Source organism: Sceloporus occidentalis, unplaced genomic scaffold (assembly GCF_023333645.1).
Source record: "Sceloporus occidentalis isolate IW3139 unplaced genomic scaffold, rSceOcc1.0.p SCAF_1, whole genome shotgun sequence".
NCBI lineage: Eukaryota > Metazoa > Chordata > Lepidosauria > Squamata > Phrynosomatidae > Sceloporus > Sceloporus occidentalis.
This window is the reverse complement of record NW_028316981.1, coordinates 57,657,135-57,678,300: the sequence shown is the minus strand read 5'-3', so window position 1 is coordinate 57,678,300 and position 21,166 is coordinate 57,657,135. Positions and strand designations below refer to the sequence as shown.

At 41.6% G+C, this 21,166-nt stretch overlaps 1 protein-coding gene across 35 annotated transcripts in view; it reads left to right on the top strand.

The window, feature by feature from the left end:
• The first annotated feature begins 2,789 nt into the window (after positions 1-2,789).
• Positions 2,790-21,166, top strand: part of SLMAP (sarcolemma associated protein) — a 132,001-nt gene continuing 113,624 nt past the window's right edge. For 16 of the 35 annotated variants that reach the window (XM_089522133.1, XM_089521881.1, XM_089522124.1 and 13 more), the window contains exons 1-2: positions 2,793-2,822; positions 2,986-4,082. In XM_089522133.1, the coding sequence (XP_089378259.1) occupies positions 3,885-4,082 (198 nt within the window). In that variant the 5' untranslated portion in view covers positions 2,793-2,822; positions 2,986-3,884. Of the gene's footprint in view, positions 2,823-2,985; positions 4,083-21,166 lie in introns of all 35 variants that reach the window. The other 19 variants (XM_089521916.1, XM_089522007.1, XM_089521942.1 and 16 more) reach the window with 5 other exon arrangements.

Here is a 21,166-nt window from a genome sequence, read left to right as displayed (position 1 = left end):
CTATTCAGAAATAATCCTCTCTGAGGTAAATGAGAGTTACTCCTAGGCAACTCAAAAGTGGTTTGAAGGTTGGACTATGACTCTGGAGAACATGGTTTGATTCCCGTCTTGAGCATAAAAACCCACTGCGTGACCTGGGCAAGCCACATGCCCTAAAGGGAAGGCAATGGCAAACCTCCTCTGAACAAATCTTGCCAAGAAAATCCCATGATGAGTTTGCCGTAGGATTAGCATAAGTAAAAAATGACTTGAAGGAACAACAAACCCTAAAATTAAACCCAGCACTAGTTTTAACTAGAGCACATTCACTGAAATAAAGAGAATTTATGGTGACCAACAAATTCCGTCTATAGTTTTTTGTGGTTTTTTGGGCAATGAGGCTGTGTTTATTCCAGCAGCTCTGGCTGGTGAAACGTCAGGAATAAACTCTTCTAGAATACAGCCCCATAGGCCGAAAAACCCACAAAAAACTATGGATGCCGGCTGTGAAATCCCATTAACTTCCATGGTCCTCTTTAGCTGGGGGACAGTACTGGACTTAGCCATTGCTGACAGACTATTTGAAGGCCTGCATGCACACACACACAGGGCACATATCCTTAGTGTGTGTGTATCTGCTTTCAAGTTGCCTGTTAATCACCTCAGGAATTTGACAGGTTTTTCTTAGGCAAGGAATACCCAGAAGTGGCTCTGCCAGTTTCTCCTTCTGAAACGTAGCCTACAGCACCTGATACATGTTGGCGGTCTCCCACCCAAGTATTAACCAGGGCGCACCTGGCACTGGGTGCCTCTCAGGTATTTGGGCTTCCTGTTAATCACAGTTTAGCACAACGTCTGTGAGCAGCAACAAGACGCATCACGCAGCAAGCCTTGGGCTCATGCGCTCTCTCTCTCTCTCCAGGAATTCAGGCCCAGTGCTCACTTGCTGCATCCTGTTACGGGTCTGGAATCATTACCCAAGGCAAGCGTTTCCCATTGCGGGCAAAGGTGCCAGTCATATTCTTTTAACACCGTTGTTTCCCACGCTTATGTCTTTCTGATCCCTTGGGGAAAGTGATTCCTATATGTGCTGGCCATAGCAAAGTACAACAACAACAACAACAACAACAACAGTGTCAATCCACCAGTGATACCTTTATGGGGCCAACCAAAATACACAAAACACACCATGCCAGCTTTCAAAGCTCCATTTGCTTCTTCATTAGGCAAAGGTGTTAAAAATGATGGAGGAGAAAGGAAAAAAACAACAGTGGCAAACATAAGCCTGCATTTTGTCAAGATGTTGTGGCTTTTGTCCTCAGTTCAGATGGCTATTTGTTCATTTCTTCAAGTCATTTCTGACTTATGGCGACCCTAAGGTGAACCTATCTATCTATCATGGGCAGGGTGACCAGATGTCCTAAGAGCAAAGGAGGACTGACCCTGCAAAAATGGAGGACACAGAAGAAGAATGTAGGATGTTACAAAACAAAAGCTAAAAACCACGCTCATATAAATTAATGTTTCTTAGTCATGCTCAAAATGTAGGACATGTCTTGGAAACGTAGGACGTCTGGCCAGACTTCTTCAGAGCGGCTTTGCCACTGCCATCTTCTGAGGCTGAGAGAGAGTGGCACTTTGTATCTAATGCACAGCAGGGCAGGTTTTATGGAGCAGGTGGGGGTTTAGCTTGTTTTTAACTTTTATGTATGTTTTATGTGATTTTAAATCAGATGTTTTAATTGTGTGGATTTTATTGAGGTTTCAAATGCTTTCTCTGTGAGCCACTTCCTTGGGTCCCTCTGGGGAGAAAAGCGGCATCTACATGAAAATACATAAACAGACAAGGTTGCCCAATGGGTTTACTTGCCTGAGCCAGGCTTTGAACCCTGGTCTCCAGAGGGGTCTTGCCGCACCTTTGAGGGTAAATGAAAGAAAGAAGTTGGCAGCGTGAGCTTTCCTAGAGCTCAGTCCGCTTCCTCAGATGCATTTAGTCTATTGTGGGAGCTCCTGCTGCCAACTTCTTTCATTTTCCCTCAAAGGCGCTTCAGAAGGCCCCTCTGCACACTGCTCCCAGAGACTAGCAGGGCTATCTCTCTGAATTCTTCCTGCCGCCTTCCAGAGGAGCCCTAGTCAAACCACTACAGTGCCATGCTGACATACTGCTTCATGCTGCTCTGAACACTCCCTAATTACAGAGCGTAACCCAATTGCCCCCAACAATCTGGGTTCTTATTTCAGCCGGGATGCCAGGCTGAGCTGAAGACCGCCCCTGGCTGGGATCGAACTCGCAACCTTGTGCTCTGCGCGCGAGTGGGCTGCAGTACCGGCCTTTGACCTCTGCGCCACCGGGGCCAAGCGGAGGGCTGCAGTTCTGCCCCTTGTCCACCTTCCGAAGGTTCCTTGGGGCGCCTCAAACCCATCCCTCGACTGCCTCATTCCTCTTTCACCCCTCCCCTCTTTAAAAGAAAACCCGGAAGGCAGTGCCTGGCCACAGCTAAGGGCAGCCAACATCCGCTCAGCCGGAAGCTGTGGCTTCAGTCCCTCCCGCCGCGCATGCGGTAACCCGGAAGGCAGGCCTGGGCACAGCTAAGGGCAGCCAACATCCGCTCAGCCGGAAATTGTGGCTTCAATCTCTCTCTCTGCGCATGCTCCAAAACGAGGGCCCTGCGGACAGGCGCCTGCGTAGAAGAGGATGAGGGCGGTCCGCCGTCTTTTTTTTTTGTGGCCTGGCTCCTCCCCTTCCCTCCTCCCTCCCTCCCTCCCTCCCCGGCAGCGCTGTTGCTGCTGCTGCTGCTGCCACACCGGGTAGGTTTCCAGTCACTATGGCGGCCGCAGGGGAGGTAAGGAGCGCGGCTGGGAGGGCTTCAAGGGAGGCGGCGGCGGCGGCGGCAGCAGCCTTAGCCTTAGCCTTGGTTTTGGGGCGGCCTTCTTCCCCTTCAGCCCAGTGTTTGTTTTGACGGCGCCTTTCAACCTCTCTCTCTCTCTCTCTCTCTCTCGGAACAGGTTGAGGGAAAGTTTCCGTCGAGCGCGGCCTGAGAGCGCGGCCTCCAGCCAGGCCTTCCCTGGGACCAGGCTCCGGGCTGCGAGGGAGAGGGCAGCGCGGGCCCTCCTCCGCCGGCGCCACCTGCGGCGCCCCAGGCCGCCTCCTCGCCGCATTGCTGGAGACCCTCGCCGCCGCCCCTGCGTCTCCCTGCTGCCAAGTGCATGGAAGACCCCCGGCTAAGAAGGCTCCATGGGGAATAGAGCTCCCCTGCCTGCTTTCGTAGCCCAGAGGCCGCCTGCCTAGGAGCCCTGCCTGGGCCTTGCCTTCTGCCAGGGGAGTCCCCAGGAGGAGGAGGAGGAGGAGGAGGAGGTTCCCGGCTCCATGTCTGGAGAGGATGGCCCCTGGACTCCTGCTGCTGCTGCTTCTCCTGCTGCTTCCTCCTTCAGGGTTCCGGCTGGAGAGGGTCCCCGGTGGCCCTCCTGCTGCCCTTGCTCCACTGGCCCTCTAGTCCCCATTGCCTCCCTCTCCTCCATCTTCCCTGAACCTTGCGGTGTTTCTCCTCCTTTAATGGAGCAGGAAAACTCTGGGAGGGAATAGAGGGGCTGCCTCCTGGATTGTGGGTCTATCCGCACCTTGCTCTGTTTTCTCTTGTCAGATGCTTCTTGGCTTTATGGACAGGAATGGACTGAAGTGGGCCTTGTGGGAGGAGGCCATGGGGCTGCTTTGCCCAATTGTGGCCAGCCTTGGTTTGCCCACCAAAAGTGTGAGCTGTTAGGCCTCCTTTGCAGGAAACGCTTGCCCCTGCTTTGATGTGAAGCGCTGTGGGAAACCTTGGCCTCTGTCGACTGTGGAGGGAGGCCTGGATCAGGAAGAGTCCCTCTTCTCCCCTGGTTGCTGTGGCGCCCCATATCTGTCCTCCATGCCTTCGGCCTTGGCGATCTTCACTTGCCGCCCGAACTCTCACCCCTTCCAAGAGCGCCATGTCTACCTGGATGAGCCCGTCAAGATCGGCCGCTCGGTGGCTCGGTGTCGACCGGCCCAGAACAACGCCACCTTCGACTGCAAGGTCCTCTCTAGGAACCATGCGCTGGTCTGGTTTGATCAGAAGACGGGAAAGGTAAGACACAAGACATAGTCCCCCAAAAGAGGTATGATAAACTTGATGTTGCACTGTTTTCATTAGTGGTTGCTCTTGCTCAGCCTTCATAAAATAAAACTGGCTTGGTTGCTGTTGCCTATAAAGCATTGTTCCATGAGAGACACATAATCAGGACTGGAAAATTACTTGTTAATTTACTCTTACTTCTATCTGAAGCCTTCATGGTCTACCCCAGTGATGTCTTAACACCATGTTCTGATAGTATGTGTGGACAGCAGGTTCACTAGTCCATAGTAAATACTGGTTGGTTAAGTCAGTCTTTTGACTTCAAGTCTTTATCCACAGTGGAAATTTACATCCACTACCAGCATCCAAACTGTTATTGGTCCAGATCTGGTAATGGCTTGATGATAACGGCCCAAAACTGGAGATTGTTCCAGTTTTGCAAAACAAAATGTGTCATCTAATATTGAAATTGGTTCTTGCCTGTCATGCTAAGGAATGCAGTTTAGTAAAAACATTTTTTTTCAGTCTTTCATCCTAAACATTTTGCCGCAAAGAAGTAAATATATTCCTGAAAGTTACTCTACTGTTCCTTCCTCTACACCTGAAGAGTTCTTAAGTGGATTGGAAACTGCGTGTCTGCTTAACTGGATCTAAACATGTATTTGTCTTGTGTGGTTTATTTGGTGTTTGTGTAGTCTGGCAAGAATATTTTAGCATTGACAACAGTCAGATTAATTTTATGCATTTGACAAAATAAATGCGGGTAGAGTTATTATAGCTGTTGTGGCTTCCCTTGGTACAGGATTGAATTGTGTACAATGGGGTTGGATCCACACTAGGTTACTTGCTTATGTTTTATGGAAATCATTAGGATATAAGTTGTGTCTAGCTTTTGTGTCTAGCTTTTCACATTTATTGATTTCATTGGAGCCCAACTGTGACTAACCTAGTCTGGATCCAAACCAGCTTTTCCTGAATGACAGTAATTTTACCAGGTACTATGAAGGATTTGAGTTTCTTTAACACGCACACATTTCCTTGCAAATCAAGAGAGAGTTGGTGCATGTGCATTATATGTCATCTTAGCTCATGCTAGGCCTTTCCAATAAGAACAGCTGCAGTTTAAATGCTACAGGCTTTGCAGTGTTGCCTTCTGTCCATTAGGTACTGAACTGGGACACTTAAACCAATTTCGCTGTAACTAAACAGCTTTCTTAGAAATGAAGCATTAATCTAAGTAGTTCACTAACTGACAAATATATTTTTGATATGGTCATGTATTTACTCTCTTTAACAAATATAATCTCTTGTTGCTTTTATTGTGTATGTTGTGTAAGTATTTCTGGTTCTGGAGAAGACTAATAATTAATATATTAACAAAAGTACTTCCTGACTGCTGCATTGGCATAGTATGACATGGGCATAGTAAGAATGTTTATTCTGTCTCTTACTTTATATTGTGTAATGACAAAGATGATGGGGCAAGTTAAAAGGTCAGTTTCATAAGGTGTAACATGAATTTCATGTGACTTGAACGAAGAATATCTGGTATGTATATAGAAAGAACATTAGCCATTTCTCAATGGAGAGTCTATTTCCTTTTGCACAAAAAAGATTTCATTCAGTTGTTAGCAGATGCCATTTATCCATGCCGGGAAGATGTACCTGACAGTTTGACAGAATGGGTTGAAATAGCCCAAAATATTCAGTTACAGTTCTGATTAAAACATGGCACATGTCATGCTATATCTCCTATGGTCAGAATTACTCCATTATTTGTATGAAAATTACGGTTAATGATTGATAATTATGTTATAAAGGTCGTTGTTATTGTGCACTTTCAAGTTGTTTCTGACTTAACAGTGACCATAAGGTGAAATGAACCCATCGCAGAGTTTTCTTGGCAGATTTCTTCAGAAGGGGTTTGCCATTGCCATCCTTTGAGGTTGAAAAAGTGTGACAAGGTCACCCAGTGGGTTTACATGGCTGAGTTGCAATTTCAACACTGGTCTCCAGAGTCATAGCCCAGTGTGAAGTCAAAGGCTTTCATGGCCGGCATCCATAGCTTTTTGTGGGTCCTGCTGAAATTATCCAGATGTTTGTGGATTTCAGTGGCTTCCTTATGCATCCTGACATGGTAGTGGTTGGTGTGGCCCAGAATTTCAGTGTTTTCAAACAGTATTTTATGCCCAGGATGGTTTGTGGCATGTTCTGCTACTGCTATTTTTTCTGGCTGGCCCAGTCTACCATGTCTCTCGTGTTCCTTAATTCTTGTTTGCACACTGCATTTGGTGGTCCCTATGTAGACTTGTCTGCAGCTGCATGGTATGCGGTAAACTCCTGCGGCTGTGAGAGGGTCTCTCTGGTCCTTGCCTGAGCAAAGCATTTGCTGGATTTTCTTTGTCGGTTTGTAAACCATTTGAAGTTTGTGCTTCCTCACCACTTTGCCTATTCTGTCTGTGACTCCTTTGATGTATGGTAAAAATACCTTCCATTTGGGTGGCTGCTTGTCTTCACTTCTCTGGGTTTTTCTGGGCCTGGCAGCCTTTCTGATGTCTGAGCTGGATTAAGTCTCTACAGGCTAATGGTTATTCCAGCTCAGACATCAGAAGGGCTGCCAGGCCCAGAAAAACCCAGAGCAGTGAAGACAAGCAGCCACCCAAAAGGAAGGTGAGGACTGCCACTAGCAACAAACAATATACATGCAAATCACTCCTGCCTTTCCAGGTCACACATTATATATAGCCAAGTCCTTTCCAGGCAAACATTCTCTGAAGATGCCAGTCACAGATGCTGGTGAAACGTCAGGAAGAAACTCTGCTAGAACATGGCCACTTAGCCTGAAAAACCCACAAAAAAACATAGTCCAGTGCGCAAAGTGACAGGTCAGCCACATGGTACTAGACTTTGAAAACTGAGGCAGAGTTTTGAGTCTGTAATTATATGCTTCAGCAACATATTTTTAAATGGGTTTTAATTTATTATAATATATAGGAGGGTATGTAGTTACACTTTGGAAGGTTGGAGTTACTAGTAAGGATTTGTTATTGCTTAATAAGGATACAAGCTTAAGTTGGCTGTAAGAATCTGGGATCTAAATATTTTGGAGGTATTGCTCATCTTCCGTTTTACGTGCCTGAGCCACTGCTTCTCACCCCACACCCATGCAGGTGTTGCTACAGTAGGTTGCCCTTCTCTTGGCTGCCACAAGTCTCTGTCCTAACTTGTAGCGAGCAGCTGAGATAGAATTACATGTGAATTCTCATGGCACTGCATTGTTTAACATAATGCAGAACTAAAAGCCCATGTATACAGCTCTTTTAACCTAAGAGCCAGTAGCTCTTGGAGCTTTAGAAGGGAAAATAACAGCCATACATGTACTTGGGAGGGCAGTGCTCTGTATTAAAAAGGAGCAGATGGGCTTTAGACAAGCTGCTAGCCAATCTGGGAATCCACTCAGGCAGGTAAGAGGGGAAGAGAGTTACTGAGATCTAAACAACAAGTTGCTCAGACTGAGGAGCCAGACCACTATTAGCAGTGTTACTGCACACCACATGGAGCCCTATAGGCCCCTTCCCTTCACCTAATTCAGTGGTACTCAGACCTTTTAACCTTGGCACCCCTCTTTTACATCTACATATAGATATCGCACCCCCCACTTTATTTCTTTAGTGTGTGTATTTTCATTTGTACATTCATGTATATTCACATTTTAACTTTTTATGCTGTACCCCGCTTTGATCATTTTTTGGAAAAGCGGGCTATAAATAAACAGTATTATTATTATTATTATTATTATTAACATAATATAAGGAAAACATTCAAATTAGAACAGTTTTATTTTTGTAAACTCATTGTTTAAGTCAACATGTGTAAATCTTATACATAAAAAAGTTTGGGAGGAGGAGGAAGAGGGATTAGAGCCCCCAAGTCTCATGCCCCCCTTGAGCAATTCTTGTGCCCCACCAGGGGTCCTGCCTCACTGTTTGAGAACCACTGACCTAATCCCTTTAGTGTGAAGAACAGCTGTACCATCCTGTGCCCATCCATGATAAACTTACTGAAAGATAACAAAGACCATGCCAGTGGTAGCATAGAATGTAAGAAAATTGGACTATATTGCCAGTCTCCAGTTGAAAATCTTGGTCACTTTAGAATACATATGGTGTTGGACACCGCAACAGGTATTGCATTATCTTGTGTGTATTAGAACTAGTTTGTGTTGAAACAACTGTTAATGGCTTAGGATGTCAAACCATTAGCAATATTAGTAGGCCCAGTATAGGAGGTATCTGGGCTCACTTGAGTTGTATTTATAAAACCCATCTATGCAGTTTGGGTTGTATTTGTAGTGGGTGGGAGTATGCCTTTTTAAACTTGTCAAAACAGATTTTGTTCAGTTATTTGGTAATTTGTTAGATGCTTTGGCCTCTGGGCTGGAAAAAAACAGTTAATAAAGTAACAAGTCAAAAGACACTTTTTTTTTTGTTTAAACCAGTTTTTTTGTGTTAACGTGTAGGATTACACCAGTACAGAACTAACTCAGAAAATTAAGTAGCAAAATGCAGTTCAACTGTTATAACCACTAGCTTCAATACTTGTTTTTTTAAAATGGGCTCTTTTAAACCAAGTTGTTTTGGCTGAACTTGTCTTAATTGAAGGATTTGCTTCCGAACGGCATTTTTTGCACTATAAGATAAAGTGATCAAAAAGAAGCAACTGACATTGGATACTGGTCTAACAAGGAACACTGCCAATAAACTGTTATAGTTAAAATGCTTAAATCCAAACAGCAATTGTTTTTCTATTAAGAGGGTTGGAAAATAGTAATAATAGCCACTCTTAGAAAAAACACAGTGTTGTTTTTTTTAAAGTCATACCTGTCTCTCTGTATGGATACTGCAGAGCTCATCAAAGAGTGAAGGTCAAGTGAACAAGTGTAACAGATTGTATACCTGTGTACATGCATGTGACCTGTAAGCACGTGTCCATTATTATTGTAATGATCCCTTAACTTAATTTCTCAGCTAGGAAACATTACATTCTTTCTAACCTACCTTGAACACTTAAGCAAAGTAGATTACCATCAGGACGTTGCTCGGTTCTGTGTCAGTCTTATGTCAGAGCCAGTGAGGGGCAAATCCATGGAAATAACAAGCATTAAATGGTGTGAAACTTAATAATTACAAAAGAGCTGAAAGCTGTATGACTGTTCAGTATTAAAGGAAATATAAAGCATGAAATGTAAGAAAATTCATAACAAGCAGAAAGGAATTTCATAACTGAACAGTTGTTGTAAAATTCAGACTTAGCCCAGGGTAAAAGGTTAGCAGAATGTTATTATTTTTGTCAGTATTTTTCCATTGAGACAAATAAAAGAATAGGGAAATAGCTGGATTTGAAGCTGGTACAATTATTTGGTTTGTTTTCAATAGTATTTAGTGCTACAAGGATTTTTTTCTTTTTCAGACATTGAATCTTTTCATCTCTGAAGCAGAGTGTGACTTATAAATGAAAGATAGAAAATGATTCTATTAGAAGCATTGGTTTGCACAGTTTATGTTCTGGTGTGAGAAGTATGCATTTTAATTTAATTAAAACAAACTTCATTATCGCATCATCTAATTTTAGAATCTGGAAGAGAAGAGATTCCAGCAGTTACTAGGTGAGAGATGCTACTGCCTACTGATCAGGATTTTCCTGCAGTGATACCAAATGTAGCCAGTGCTGCAGAGCTAATACTGTAATTGTTGGCTCTGATCCAGTAATAGTCACATTGCTTTGGTTCTTCAGAACTAGAACCACATATTAATCCTTAAAATGGACTGCTACATCTCAAAAGGGCATCTCATTGCTCTCTTAAGTTTGATTGGAAAAAAATCTATTTGTTGTTAAGTTAGTATTAACCCAAATCCTGATTGAATAATAAGAGTATTTCAAGACATTTCAAAAATCATTTTCTAGCCTTTAAACCAACTAATGGAAATGTGGGAACCCTGAACCACAGATGAAGGGGTTTTCAGGTATAGAGAAAGGTTAAGATTTTGAATTATGATTGTGGTTGAAACATATTAATCACTTGGGAGCATGGTTGAAGTGTGAATTAAAGGAGAAGTGGGGCTTAAGACACAGTGCTGCAATTATGAATGCTTTTGTTCAGGATGAAGACATTCAAAGGTGTAATAGGACAAATAAGAAGAAAATATTCCGAGCATGTATATTTACCTTTCTTCAAAGGAGGATTTTACTTTCTAGCTGGTCACTGAGTTATTCGTTATTGAACCATTCCCTGTGGACATAGGCTGTCCTGATATTGGTCAGCTTTTGGATCAGAAAGTGGAGTTAATCACCTTTGGACTCAGCTCATAATTTTCAGTCCGATCCAGATCCGGCTGATACAGGTAATGGTAGGAAGACTAATGACTGCCTCAGGACTCCAGAGCCTTGCACAAGTCTTAATACAGTTAAAAAACAGAATCTAGAATGGAGATCACTGGAATAGTTTTTCTTAAATTCGAAATCTCTCTCACACACAAATAACAAACATAGAGGGAACACAAGCAAGAATTAGAACTGAGAAGTGTTGGAGCACCTTCTCCAGGAGTGAATTTCTGGCACACAGCACCTTTTGACTCTATAATTGGCTGCAGGAGGACAAACCAGTGTGCCTAAGTCAATAGCTCTGAGCCATTGTGTAGTTTTCTCACTGCAGGATATGGCTTCTTGCTATTTGAGGCATCAATAGGCTTGTAAATGATGTGGTCATACCTTCAAAATGGGAGAGCCCTCAAGTGTGGCAGACAGAAATTTTGAAGTAATGGCAGCATTGAAATGGATGTAGCTTGAGGACATCAGTGTGTGCTCTGTGGATGTAGAATTTTGTCCAGGTTTGTAAGGCAGCACAAATAAGAGAGAAGAGCAGTGACTCTAAATTTTGAGTTTTATCACCAGAGGAGGAAATGGGGAGTGCTAGGAACAGAGGAGAAGGAATATGCAGCAGGTTAGATGTTTTTTTAGTAGACCAGTATGACAATGTATTTTCTGTATCAAGACCCACAATCAGGATGGTTGGCGTTGAAGAGAATTGAGAGTCATTGCTTAACATACTCAGTGTGAGGTTGAACAAAGAAGATACAGGCATATAACTCCAGGAATAAATAGCCACCTTTTCTTGGACTCGTGGCTTCTTGCTTACATTAAAACTGGCTAAATATTACAAAACCTGTACTTCTGAGAGACAATTAGGGAGAGTTGATTAGATCAAATGGTGCAAAGGGATATTGTAGCATCTTTGAGACGGATATAAAGAAGTTTGTAGCATAAGTTTTTGTAGACTGTATCTACTTAGCAAATAGTCTAGGGCCCAAAACAGATGGGCTACAGGCCCTAGACTACTTGGCAAGGCCGCACCGATGAAAAGGAACCAGGCCAGAAAGGACTGGATATACTCTGCTCCTGCTGGTGGCCTGTCGGCTTTGGACTGGGGCTTGCAGTTGCCACGGTCCCCACACAGTCAGCACCAGAGTGGCCTTGCTCCGCTCATTTGGGCCCATCTGCATGACCCCTAGGAAAGCTTACCGGTATGCTACTAATTTCTTTCAATTAGTCTCAAAAGTGCCACAATATTCCTTTGCATACAAATCCAAATGAACACAGTTATGTCTTTGACTTAGAACAAATTTATGGTGCCCTTTGGAGCAAGATATGGAAGGGCAAAAGGACCCTTTTGATAGTGACTGTGCAGATGTTTTCATTTTGAAGGATCATTCTGTATTCTAATTCTGATTCAGTTGTCCAAGTGCCATCATTTATATTGTCAAAACGGCTGTATGCATAAGAGAGATAATAGCAAACCTGAGGTGATGTTGAAGTATGTAGAAGTAATTAAAACAATCTTTAGGAAGATTTTAGGGACGGGAAAGAAATCTCAGAAGCATCTGAATGAGAACTTCTTTACTTACTGGTGTCTAATGGTCACCCCTGAGAAGAATTGAAAGATATAGCCATGTTAGTCTGTAGAATCAGTATGTACAGAGATCTTGTAATGCCTTTGAGATTAACTGAAAGAAAGAAGTTGGCAGCATGAACTTTCGTAGACGTCAATCTACTTCCTCAGATGCTTTGGGTGGTGTGCAAGCCACTCCATCAAAAGCATCTGAGGAAGTAGACTGAAGTCTAGAAAAGCTCATGCTGTCAATTTGTTTGTTTTAGTTAGTCTCAAAGCTGTTACAAGATCTCTCTACATACTGATATCTCAGAAGGGAAGCTTTGATTATCTTTTCTCCCAAACATATTCATGCAATATCCTGTGGAGCCACCTTTATTTTCTCTATTTCCAGTATTTGGATTTCACTGGCTATGTAATCTTGGTGTTATCCCAATCATACTGATACTTCCTATGTGGGAAGTATCAGTATGATTGGGATAACACCAAGGAAGTACTGTATGAATATGATTGGGATAACACCAAGATTTTCAAAAGTTCAACAATATATTTAGGGGGGAAAAGTCATGGGAGGACGTCCTCTCCCAAACAACGTAATGGCACTCCAGTACCCCTAACACTAAAGAATTCTGACTCACTGTTGCAGGGAGAAATGGAAACCCAAAATGCAAGGTTGGGTGCAGTGTCCTGGAAAAAGGAATAAGTTTCTGGTAAAAATACTGAAAAGAATATAAGCCTATACTGCAATATTTTATTACATGTCCCAGTTGTTCTATGCAATGCACACACACATTCATTTTAAGAGTAGATTTTTTTCTCCTAATTTAACATTGTGTTAGAAGATGGTGTGTGTGCATAGAACACTCAAAAAGCCAATCAGCTGATTGGGAATATTAAAAGGGCAGAATACAGTGTTATATGGTAGATATCTGGAATATTCTTTTCTTAATAATAATAATAATAATAATAATAATAATAATAATAATATGTTTTATTTATAAACCGCTATTCCAAATAGATCATAGCGGTGTACAAGAAAATTATAAAACAGAAAAATCTACAATTAAGATACACTGTATCTTCAGGCTAGCCCCTGATGATGTTGGGCCAGCCTGTTCTCTCCCTCAACGACCGAAAGATGACAGTTATGGAGGGAGGGCACTCTGTCTTCAGGCCAGCCCCTGATGACGCTGGGCCAGCCTCTTCTCTCCCTCAACGGCCGAAAGATGACAGTTATGGAGGGAGAGCACTCTGTCTTCAGGCCAGCCCCTGATGACGCTGGGCCAGCCTCTTCTCTCCCTCAACGGCCGAAAGATGAAGTTATGGAGGGAGAGCACTCTGTTCTTAAAATGGGTTTCTGGGTTCAGCCTTCTTTGTTATGGCAAGGAGGGGAGCTACAAGTCTAGTGTTTAGCCTCACATAATGTTGATCATATGGAAGCCTGGAGGTGTGTGTATAGTGTATATAGACTGGGATAACAGTATGCTGAGAGCAAGCATGTTATGGTTTGAGTGTTCGACTAGGACTCCAGCAGACCAGGATTAAAATCTCTTTTGGACATGGAAACCAATTGGATCATATTGTGCAAGTCATACTGTCTCCTCTCTCAAAGGAAGGCAATGGCAATCACATCAAAAAAATCTTGCCAACAATACCCTGTGATAGATTTTCCTCAGGTTTGCCATAGTTTGGAAACTTGTAGGGACACTACAACAAATGAATGTTGTAATACAACCTCTGCCACTTTCTTGCAAGGAAAAATGGAGGGCAGTATAGTAAATGCTCTTTCAATGAATTATGTGTAGAATTTTTGCTAAAATATCTGGATATAGAAGCACTGTCATTCTGACTAAATGCATGAGTCTTCCAAGTCTTCTTTTCTAGAGCTGTTTTACATCAACAGCATATGCTTCTCTATAAGGTGGATAACTGCTCTTTTGAAATTCTTGGGCTGCGTATCTCCAGCATACTTAAAAAAATAAATAAAAAACATGGCAAATCCTTTATCAGAGGCTTTTAAAAAAAATGAACACTTACTTGAATACCACACCTTCTGATACAATTGCCACTGCTCAGACCCACAAGACAGGGGTGCCAAATTCATGGAATTACAGCAACAGTACCTACAATATAAAGGAAAAAACCTGAAAACAAATCAACAAGGCAAGACTTGTACCCAGCACTACTCTATTGCAGATCAGACCAAAGACAGAAAATGGCAGAATCCCACTAGTGGTCATATATAGTTCCCAACTGAGACAACATAGATGTATCATCAATGAACTATAATCTGTTCTGGACAATAATGCTCTCATGGGCTCATGGTCACAGGCCTTTACTTGCCAACAGACAGCCTCGCAATCTCAAATAGTTACTTACCTATAAAAGGATGCAAGATGGATGGGGAGACGGATACAAAATTTTGCCACTAACTCACTCTGTCCTCACATCTACTTGGGTAAGGTAGATCTAATCACATCACCCATAACATTAAAAGTACTTTAACTTGGTCCTTCTCGAATTCACTAGTCCCCAAACTGTGCACTTTAAGGGATTATGGACTTTAGCTCCCAGAATCACAGACTATTGACCAACATTGCTGAGGCTTCTGGAAGCTGAAGTCCAAAATCTCTTAAAGGGCACAGTTGGGGACCACCGTTCTAATGGGATATATGCCATCCTCTGTCAGCAATGCCCTTCAGAATCCTGTATCAGGGAAACCGGTCAGTTTCTGCACCAGAGGATATATGGATATCCACCAGATATTAGGAATGGGAATACACAAAACCGAGTTGCAGAATACTTCACTCTTCCTGGGTATTCTGTCTTGGACCTCAGAATGGCAGTCTTTGCACAACAACAGTAAACCCTCAAAGGGAGGATGGACAGAGAAACAGTTGAATTGGATTATATCCATAAACTCCACTCTGTCAACAGACACGATAGCTTCCTGGCACACTGCACATATTGTAACATGAGTTAACATTCTAGCTTCATGAGGCCTATCTTGACCATTTTATCAAAACTCCTTTCTGGTTCCCCGTTAGCGTCAAATTATATTCTAAGAACTTGTTCCACCATTCATATCATTATCTGCTCATCTTGGCTTTAGGCAGTGTCTTTCCTCCCACTTTTATCCCCTAATAGCAATAGTTAAAACTGAACTTGCACCTTATCACCATACTCAAAGATTGTTCATTTCTATTATAAGTCACACACACCCCTGCTCATTTGTGGTCATAAATGTCTGTCCAGAGACACTTCACTCCATATATCTGATAAAGAAGACTCGAGTCCAGAACGGATGGCCCTTTAAAGTTGCTGTCCTGGTGGTTTGGGAGCACGGCGATTATATGTTGCATGCTCTGAAGCTGCCCGGAGGTCAGGTAGCCGCCCAGATGAGAGTGGCTTCAAGATGCTCCGGTGGCGCAGCATTTACATGCAGCATGCTGCTGGATCTTCTTAAAGCCAGCTTTGGTAGAGCCACAAAAGCCAGCTTTTTTCCAGCCCAAAAAGTAGCAGTTTTTTTCCGGCTCTTTTTTGTGCCAGCTTCAAGGCAGATTGGGGCCATGACATGTGGTTGCCACAGCACCAATCTGTCTTTGGAAGGGGCAGCTTGAAGCCACCCTTTCTTGCCAGTCTGTTTCAGACCTCAGTCTGTGAAAGCTTATGCTACAAAAGTCTTTCAGTCTCAAAGGTGCTACAATATCCCTTTGCATATTTATCCAGACTAACATGTCTGTGTCTTTGAACTGAATACCAGAGTTACTGTAGCAGTTTGGTTTTAATTAAACAATTAAATGCTGTTAGCCCTAACTGCACAGTGCAATCTGTGTTAAACAGAGATGTTGTGAACAAATTTTGTCATTGGTTTGTAGTTCCTTGTTGTGAAGATTCCTGTTTGTGGGTTTGGTTATAGTCGCATTGCAGGCTGTCCAGAGGAATGTTTATTTGCAATCCTTATCAGGCCACCCACAATAGGCAGCATTTCACCATGCTGTCTGTGGCAGATCCTGGCATGGGAAACTATGGTTTATGATGAGATCCAAATGTACACATTGCCTACCTCACTCATATTAACTGAAAGAAAAGCATGTAGATAAATTTGTTATTTGCTAGCAGCTCCTTGCTAGATAACAATAAAAATAAAACTATTTAATTATGTGTTTTCAGAAGTGAATATTTATCATGATGAGTAGTTAGCGTCAAAGTAAAGATGTAATTTTGTAAATAACAGGCTGGTTTGGGAAACATTATTTTGGTGAAGTATCCACACTTGGACTGTTAATTCTAGTTTTGTCCTCCAAATTTTTGATACAACAAGCAAACTGTATAGAATTATCATAGGAGTGGGCAACTTGGGGATACAGCAATTGGCAGAGGACCCCCTCCCCTGTTGTGCCCTCATCAATACAGACCTTACCCTCAGAATTCTTTAAAGCTTTTTTCTGATTTCTTCATGTCTAGAAACATCGCTCACACCATAATGTTGAGTACTGATTCAGTTCTTGATTGAATAAAAGGGTCTTGGCATCTCCAAAACATGGTGAAATTGCTCCACACTCTTTTTAGTAAAAATCCAGACATTTTTGTTTGATATATTTGCAGGGACCAAAATGGCTTTGGAGTTTACAGAAATAGACTTGGGGTCCCTTCTAGCCCCATGCCCACACTTTCCTTACCCCTGGACTAGAGATATCTCTTTTCATTTTATGTTCTCAGTTTTCTCCTTCTCTGTCAAAAGAAAATCAGAATCTTTTACTTTTACTTTTCTTTTTAACTGAGTGCATTTTATGAGTAATCCCAGGTAAATGGTTGGTGTCATAACATTGATGTAGGGAATCAAGTCAATTTTAACCCCAAACTGATTTGATTTAAGCCAAAATTAACTTAAGGGAAACTTAAGATCAACCACAGTTTAGGGCTCATGTGTTAAACATTGCAAGATGAATTGCTATTTTTTGGTTCTGTAACTGCTATGGAGCCCAAGAGTCATCATGCACATAATGCCAAACCTCTGCTTAGTGTTACACTTAGATCGAGCCATTGAATAGCTCTGTTTTTTAAAAAAGGTATCTAATGAGATGCCTTTGCGGATACGATAACTGGGTACTATACTCAATTTTTGCTGTTACTCTATGTATTCTTAAAGGGGTTTGACCAACAAGCTGTATTGAACCTGATAGTTTTACTGTGTTCTTTTAGTGTGACCATGTGATTCTACAGAAGAATCAGGCTTTGAGAATCTGTGTCATAGCAATTAATTGCCCCACAAATAAAAATTTGCTTCTTTTTAAAGCCACCAACTATGTGTAATGTTGTCTGAGCAGAAAAGAGAGGAGCATGGTAAATAAAGGCATTTGGATATTCTCATTCTATATTTCAATCTTTTAGATTTAGGTCATGGATCTTGAAGGTTTGTATAACATTTGGGTGTGATTGCAGGGTGATAAACATGCCTAATTGCCCCACATCTTGATAGAGACTAGAGTTGTACAATAAAAAAGGAGGAAGTGAGGGAGAGAAAAAAGAAATGTGGCAACACCTTTAAGATTAACTGGTTTTTATTTAGCATGAGCTTTGATGGGCATAAACTCACTTCTTCAGATGCAGTATTGAGTATCTTAAGGCCTCAGGTATAAAACATATTCATACTGTTGTGGGAGCAGAATAGAATGTAATAGGATCCTGTCCCTTGCCCTAAATTTTCAAAGAGCTGGGCATCTGGTATCTGCAGGTTAATTACTCTGACTCATTGAGCAGAGCACAGAATGTGAGAGATGTAAAGTTATTTCTCAAGCTCAAGTGGACTGTGTGAGGGAAGAGTAATTTGGGGAATGGTAATTATGAACTGGTCAGACAAGGCACCAGGTAAAGAATGTGCCAAAACACTGATGGACCCAGATGCAACAGAACGCCAGCTAAAATTATTATTTATTTAAGAAAGATGTTGTAGTTTGTAATTGGCTTTTAAAATAACCATATGGCAGCAAGGGATATGTGCTTACTTTGGATCTTTAAAAAACTAAAACATTAATTAGCTTTACTTATATTTGCAAAAAGGCAAGTAGCAGTAATAAAGTGTTTGAGGCATGTGTTCATTGGATCTCTTCATCATTTCAAAATCTATCTTTTGCATACCTATAGCAGTGACTGGAACTGTTTGACTAGCATGCTGTGATTGGCTAAGCATCCTGAAATAGTTATATAGGAATGTAACTATAGGGGTGAAACTCTGGAGTAATCAGTACTGTTCTTATCAGGATTGTGTCCACCTAGCCAGACATGAAGGTCCTCCTTCCTCTTCTTTCCATTCTGCGAGTTTCCTTTGAGTTTTCTGCTATAATTAAAATAGTGCATTTGTTTAGAATCACTCCTTAGAATCATTCCTTTTAAACTCAACAGGGAACCATTATTTGAAAAATAGTATGTAAATACATAACTAACATATAGACAATGTGTCTCTGAACTGCTTAGAAAAGATTAAATCTGTGTCAATATTAAGCTGGTTAACAGCATTTTTAACATACTTTTGTCAGGGATGATGGGAGTTGTTGCTCTACACCTCAGGCTGTAACTCACCACCTTGTTAATGAAGCTGAGCTGACCAGCTTTGGTCAGTGGTTATTGCTTTCTCCCAAAGCAGCAGAGTTTTCTGAGAATAGGCTGAAGACCCTGACAATCTTCTCCAAGCCTTCTCACTCTTCTTCTTCATATGTCTCCAAACACCATCAGGATTCTGCTGGTTCTTGTATCTTCACTCAAGACACCAACACAACTCAGTAGTCTTAGATAAAAGATCTACTTTATTCTACTATATAGTTACTATCTCTATATGCCCGACAATCCACAATATCTCTACACTCTACCAATACTCCACAACTACCCACAAGTTACATTAGCAAAACTGGCAATTATTATAGCAAATGTTTGTTACCACCCACTAGACAATTACCACCCAGTGGGTGTGTACATTCACAATGATTGATTGACTTTTGTTCATCCCATACTCAAGTCCAACCCATGAACATCATCTGATCATCTTGTACATGTAGCAAGTCTCAGGTGTTACCAATGTACATTCCTTAATTTTGTCCTTGGCTCCCAAGACTTCTAAATTATATCATCCTTTACACCTGTGTGATTTCTTAATTGTTCATGCTTAGTCATTCTGACTCTCACATACATATTTTATTTCTATAACTGCATGTCCCATGTTGCATTTCCTTGACAACTTTTGCTAAAAAATACTTGATAAATTAACATTAACTTTAAAATATTTACTTTTATTTAATATCTATCTTTTTATATTTATTTCTAATTCATTTCAGATATTCACTAACAAATAACTTGCCTGGTGAGACACAGGTATGACTGATGATATTAATAATGAATGTTCAGCATACTGTGCTTGGGCAGGGATCTTTAAAACAAGATTAAAGTTAGGGCTGAAAGAGACTGGCCCAAAGGGGTGGCGTGATGCCGTCCCTTTGAGTATTGGATTGGGGCTATAGCAACTGCATGCTGTAGCCCCAATACAGCTTTTTCTGGTGCAAAAAGAAGCGGCAAAATGCCACTCCTTTTTATGCCAGAAAAAGTGTGCCCTTTCCGCCGCAGCAGCTTTCCGGCGCTCCTGCGGTGTGCAGAGCCTAAACACTGCACTGCCATAGCACCAAAAATCTGCCACAATTTAAATGACTGGGCAGCTTCACGCCGGTTTCCTGGTGGCTTGGTGGCTTGGGTGCATACGCCATGGCCCCAAGCTTCTGGGAAGTCGTGTAGTTTGTTGGTCTGTTTCGGATGTTAGACAGTATTACCCACATAGTTCAGTTGTGATTTCACCTTGCTTAAAATCATTGAGGGATATAATGACTGGGGTGAAATTTGAACTAAGGACTGACTTTCTGCTTTATAGCATTATTATTTTATAAATATTGTTCCAGTATTTATGCTATACTAGTTCTTTGTCCCTTGTGTATCATTTCTTAAATCCTTAATCTTAAACAAGCTTATCAGTCTTGATGAATTTGAGTGCACTTGCCCTGTTATTCCTATTGTTGATGGAATTTGTAGTATTGTCTAGTATTTCTTGACCATGTTATAAAAAGGGGGGATATCCTTTTTTCCTCTTCTGTATAAAGTATTCAAGGCTTTGACACAAAATTTTAGCTTAAGGATTTTTGTTTTTTCTTGCTTTAATAAAATTATTCATGCCTGTTATTGTAATCAACAATCAAGTTCTTAACTATCAGCTGATACTTTCTAATTTTAAGCTGTTCGGTTGAAATTGGAATATTCAAATATCCTCTTCCAAAGTTCTGTTTCAGAAAAGCAACTATCAGTCGTGCTGCTCTTGATACAGATTTGATTTGTTTGCTGATTACCATTCAGATAAAGTGGGATCTCTGCCACCTCTGGCTCTATGTGTTGTCCCTTATACTGTATCTACATCATTCCTGAAGGTCCCCAAAACCTCAGAAATAAGTTTTAGGGGAAGCACAGAAGCTGTAGAAATGTGATGTTCTGGGAATATGAAATCTGTTCCTTTTACAAATGAGTGTTAAGATCCATGCCATACCTTGTGCCTTTATTTGGAAATTTGTGGTAGGCATATATTTATGCTAAATGTTTGAGAACAAAATAAACATATAAAATAATGTATATGTTTTCAACCACTCAGAGCCATGTATATATTAATATATTGAAATGTAGAAGGTACATCTGTGGCTCTTCCTAACAGCAGAGTGAGTGTTTGGTACATGCAAATGAATATGTTGCTTAGTTCAGCCCTTTCCTTTGAAATAAATGGAGAAAATCTGTTCTAAGTTGGAAACAGGATAGTTTTGAACTGAAATTCTTGCAGGGCCACAAAATATGAAAATGTCTGGTTTGAAAGTATTATTTATTTACTGTATTTATACCCTGCTCTTCAGCCAGAAAGGCTCTCAGAGCAACTTACAGATAGTTCATTAGACATCTCCCTGCCATCAGGCTAACAGTCCAAAAAAGACATGACACAAAAGGAGAAGGGAATGGCAGTGGGAAGGGGTATCAGATCCAGCAGTTCTTCTCTCTCTCCGAGAACTGGACCGTGGCAGATGGACTGGAGAGGGGGCTCTTCTTCTTACTTTAGGCCAGGCCTGATGGAGCT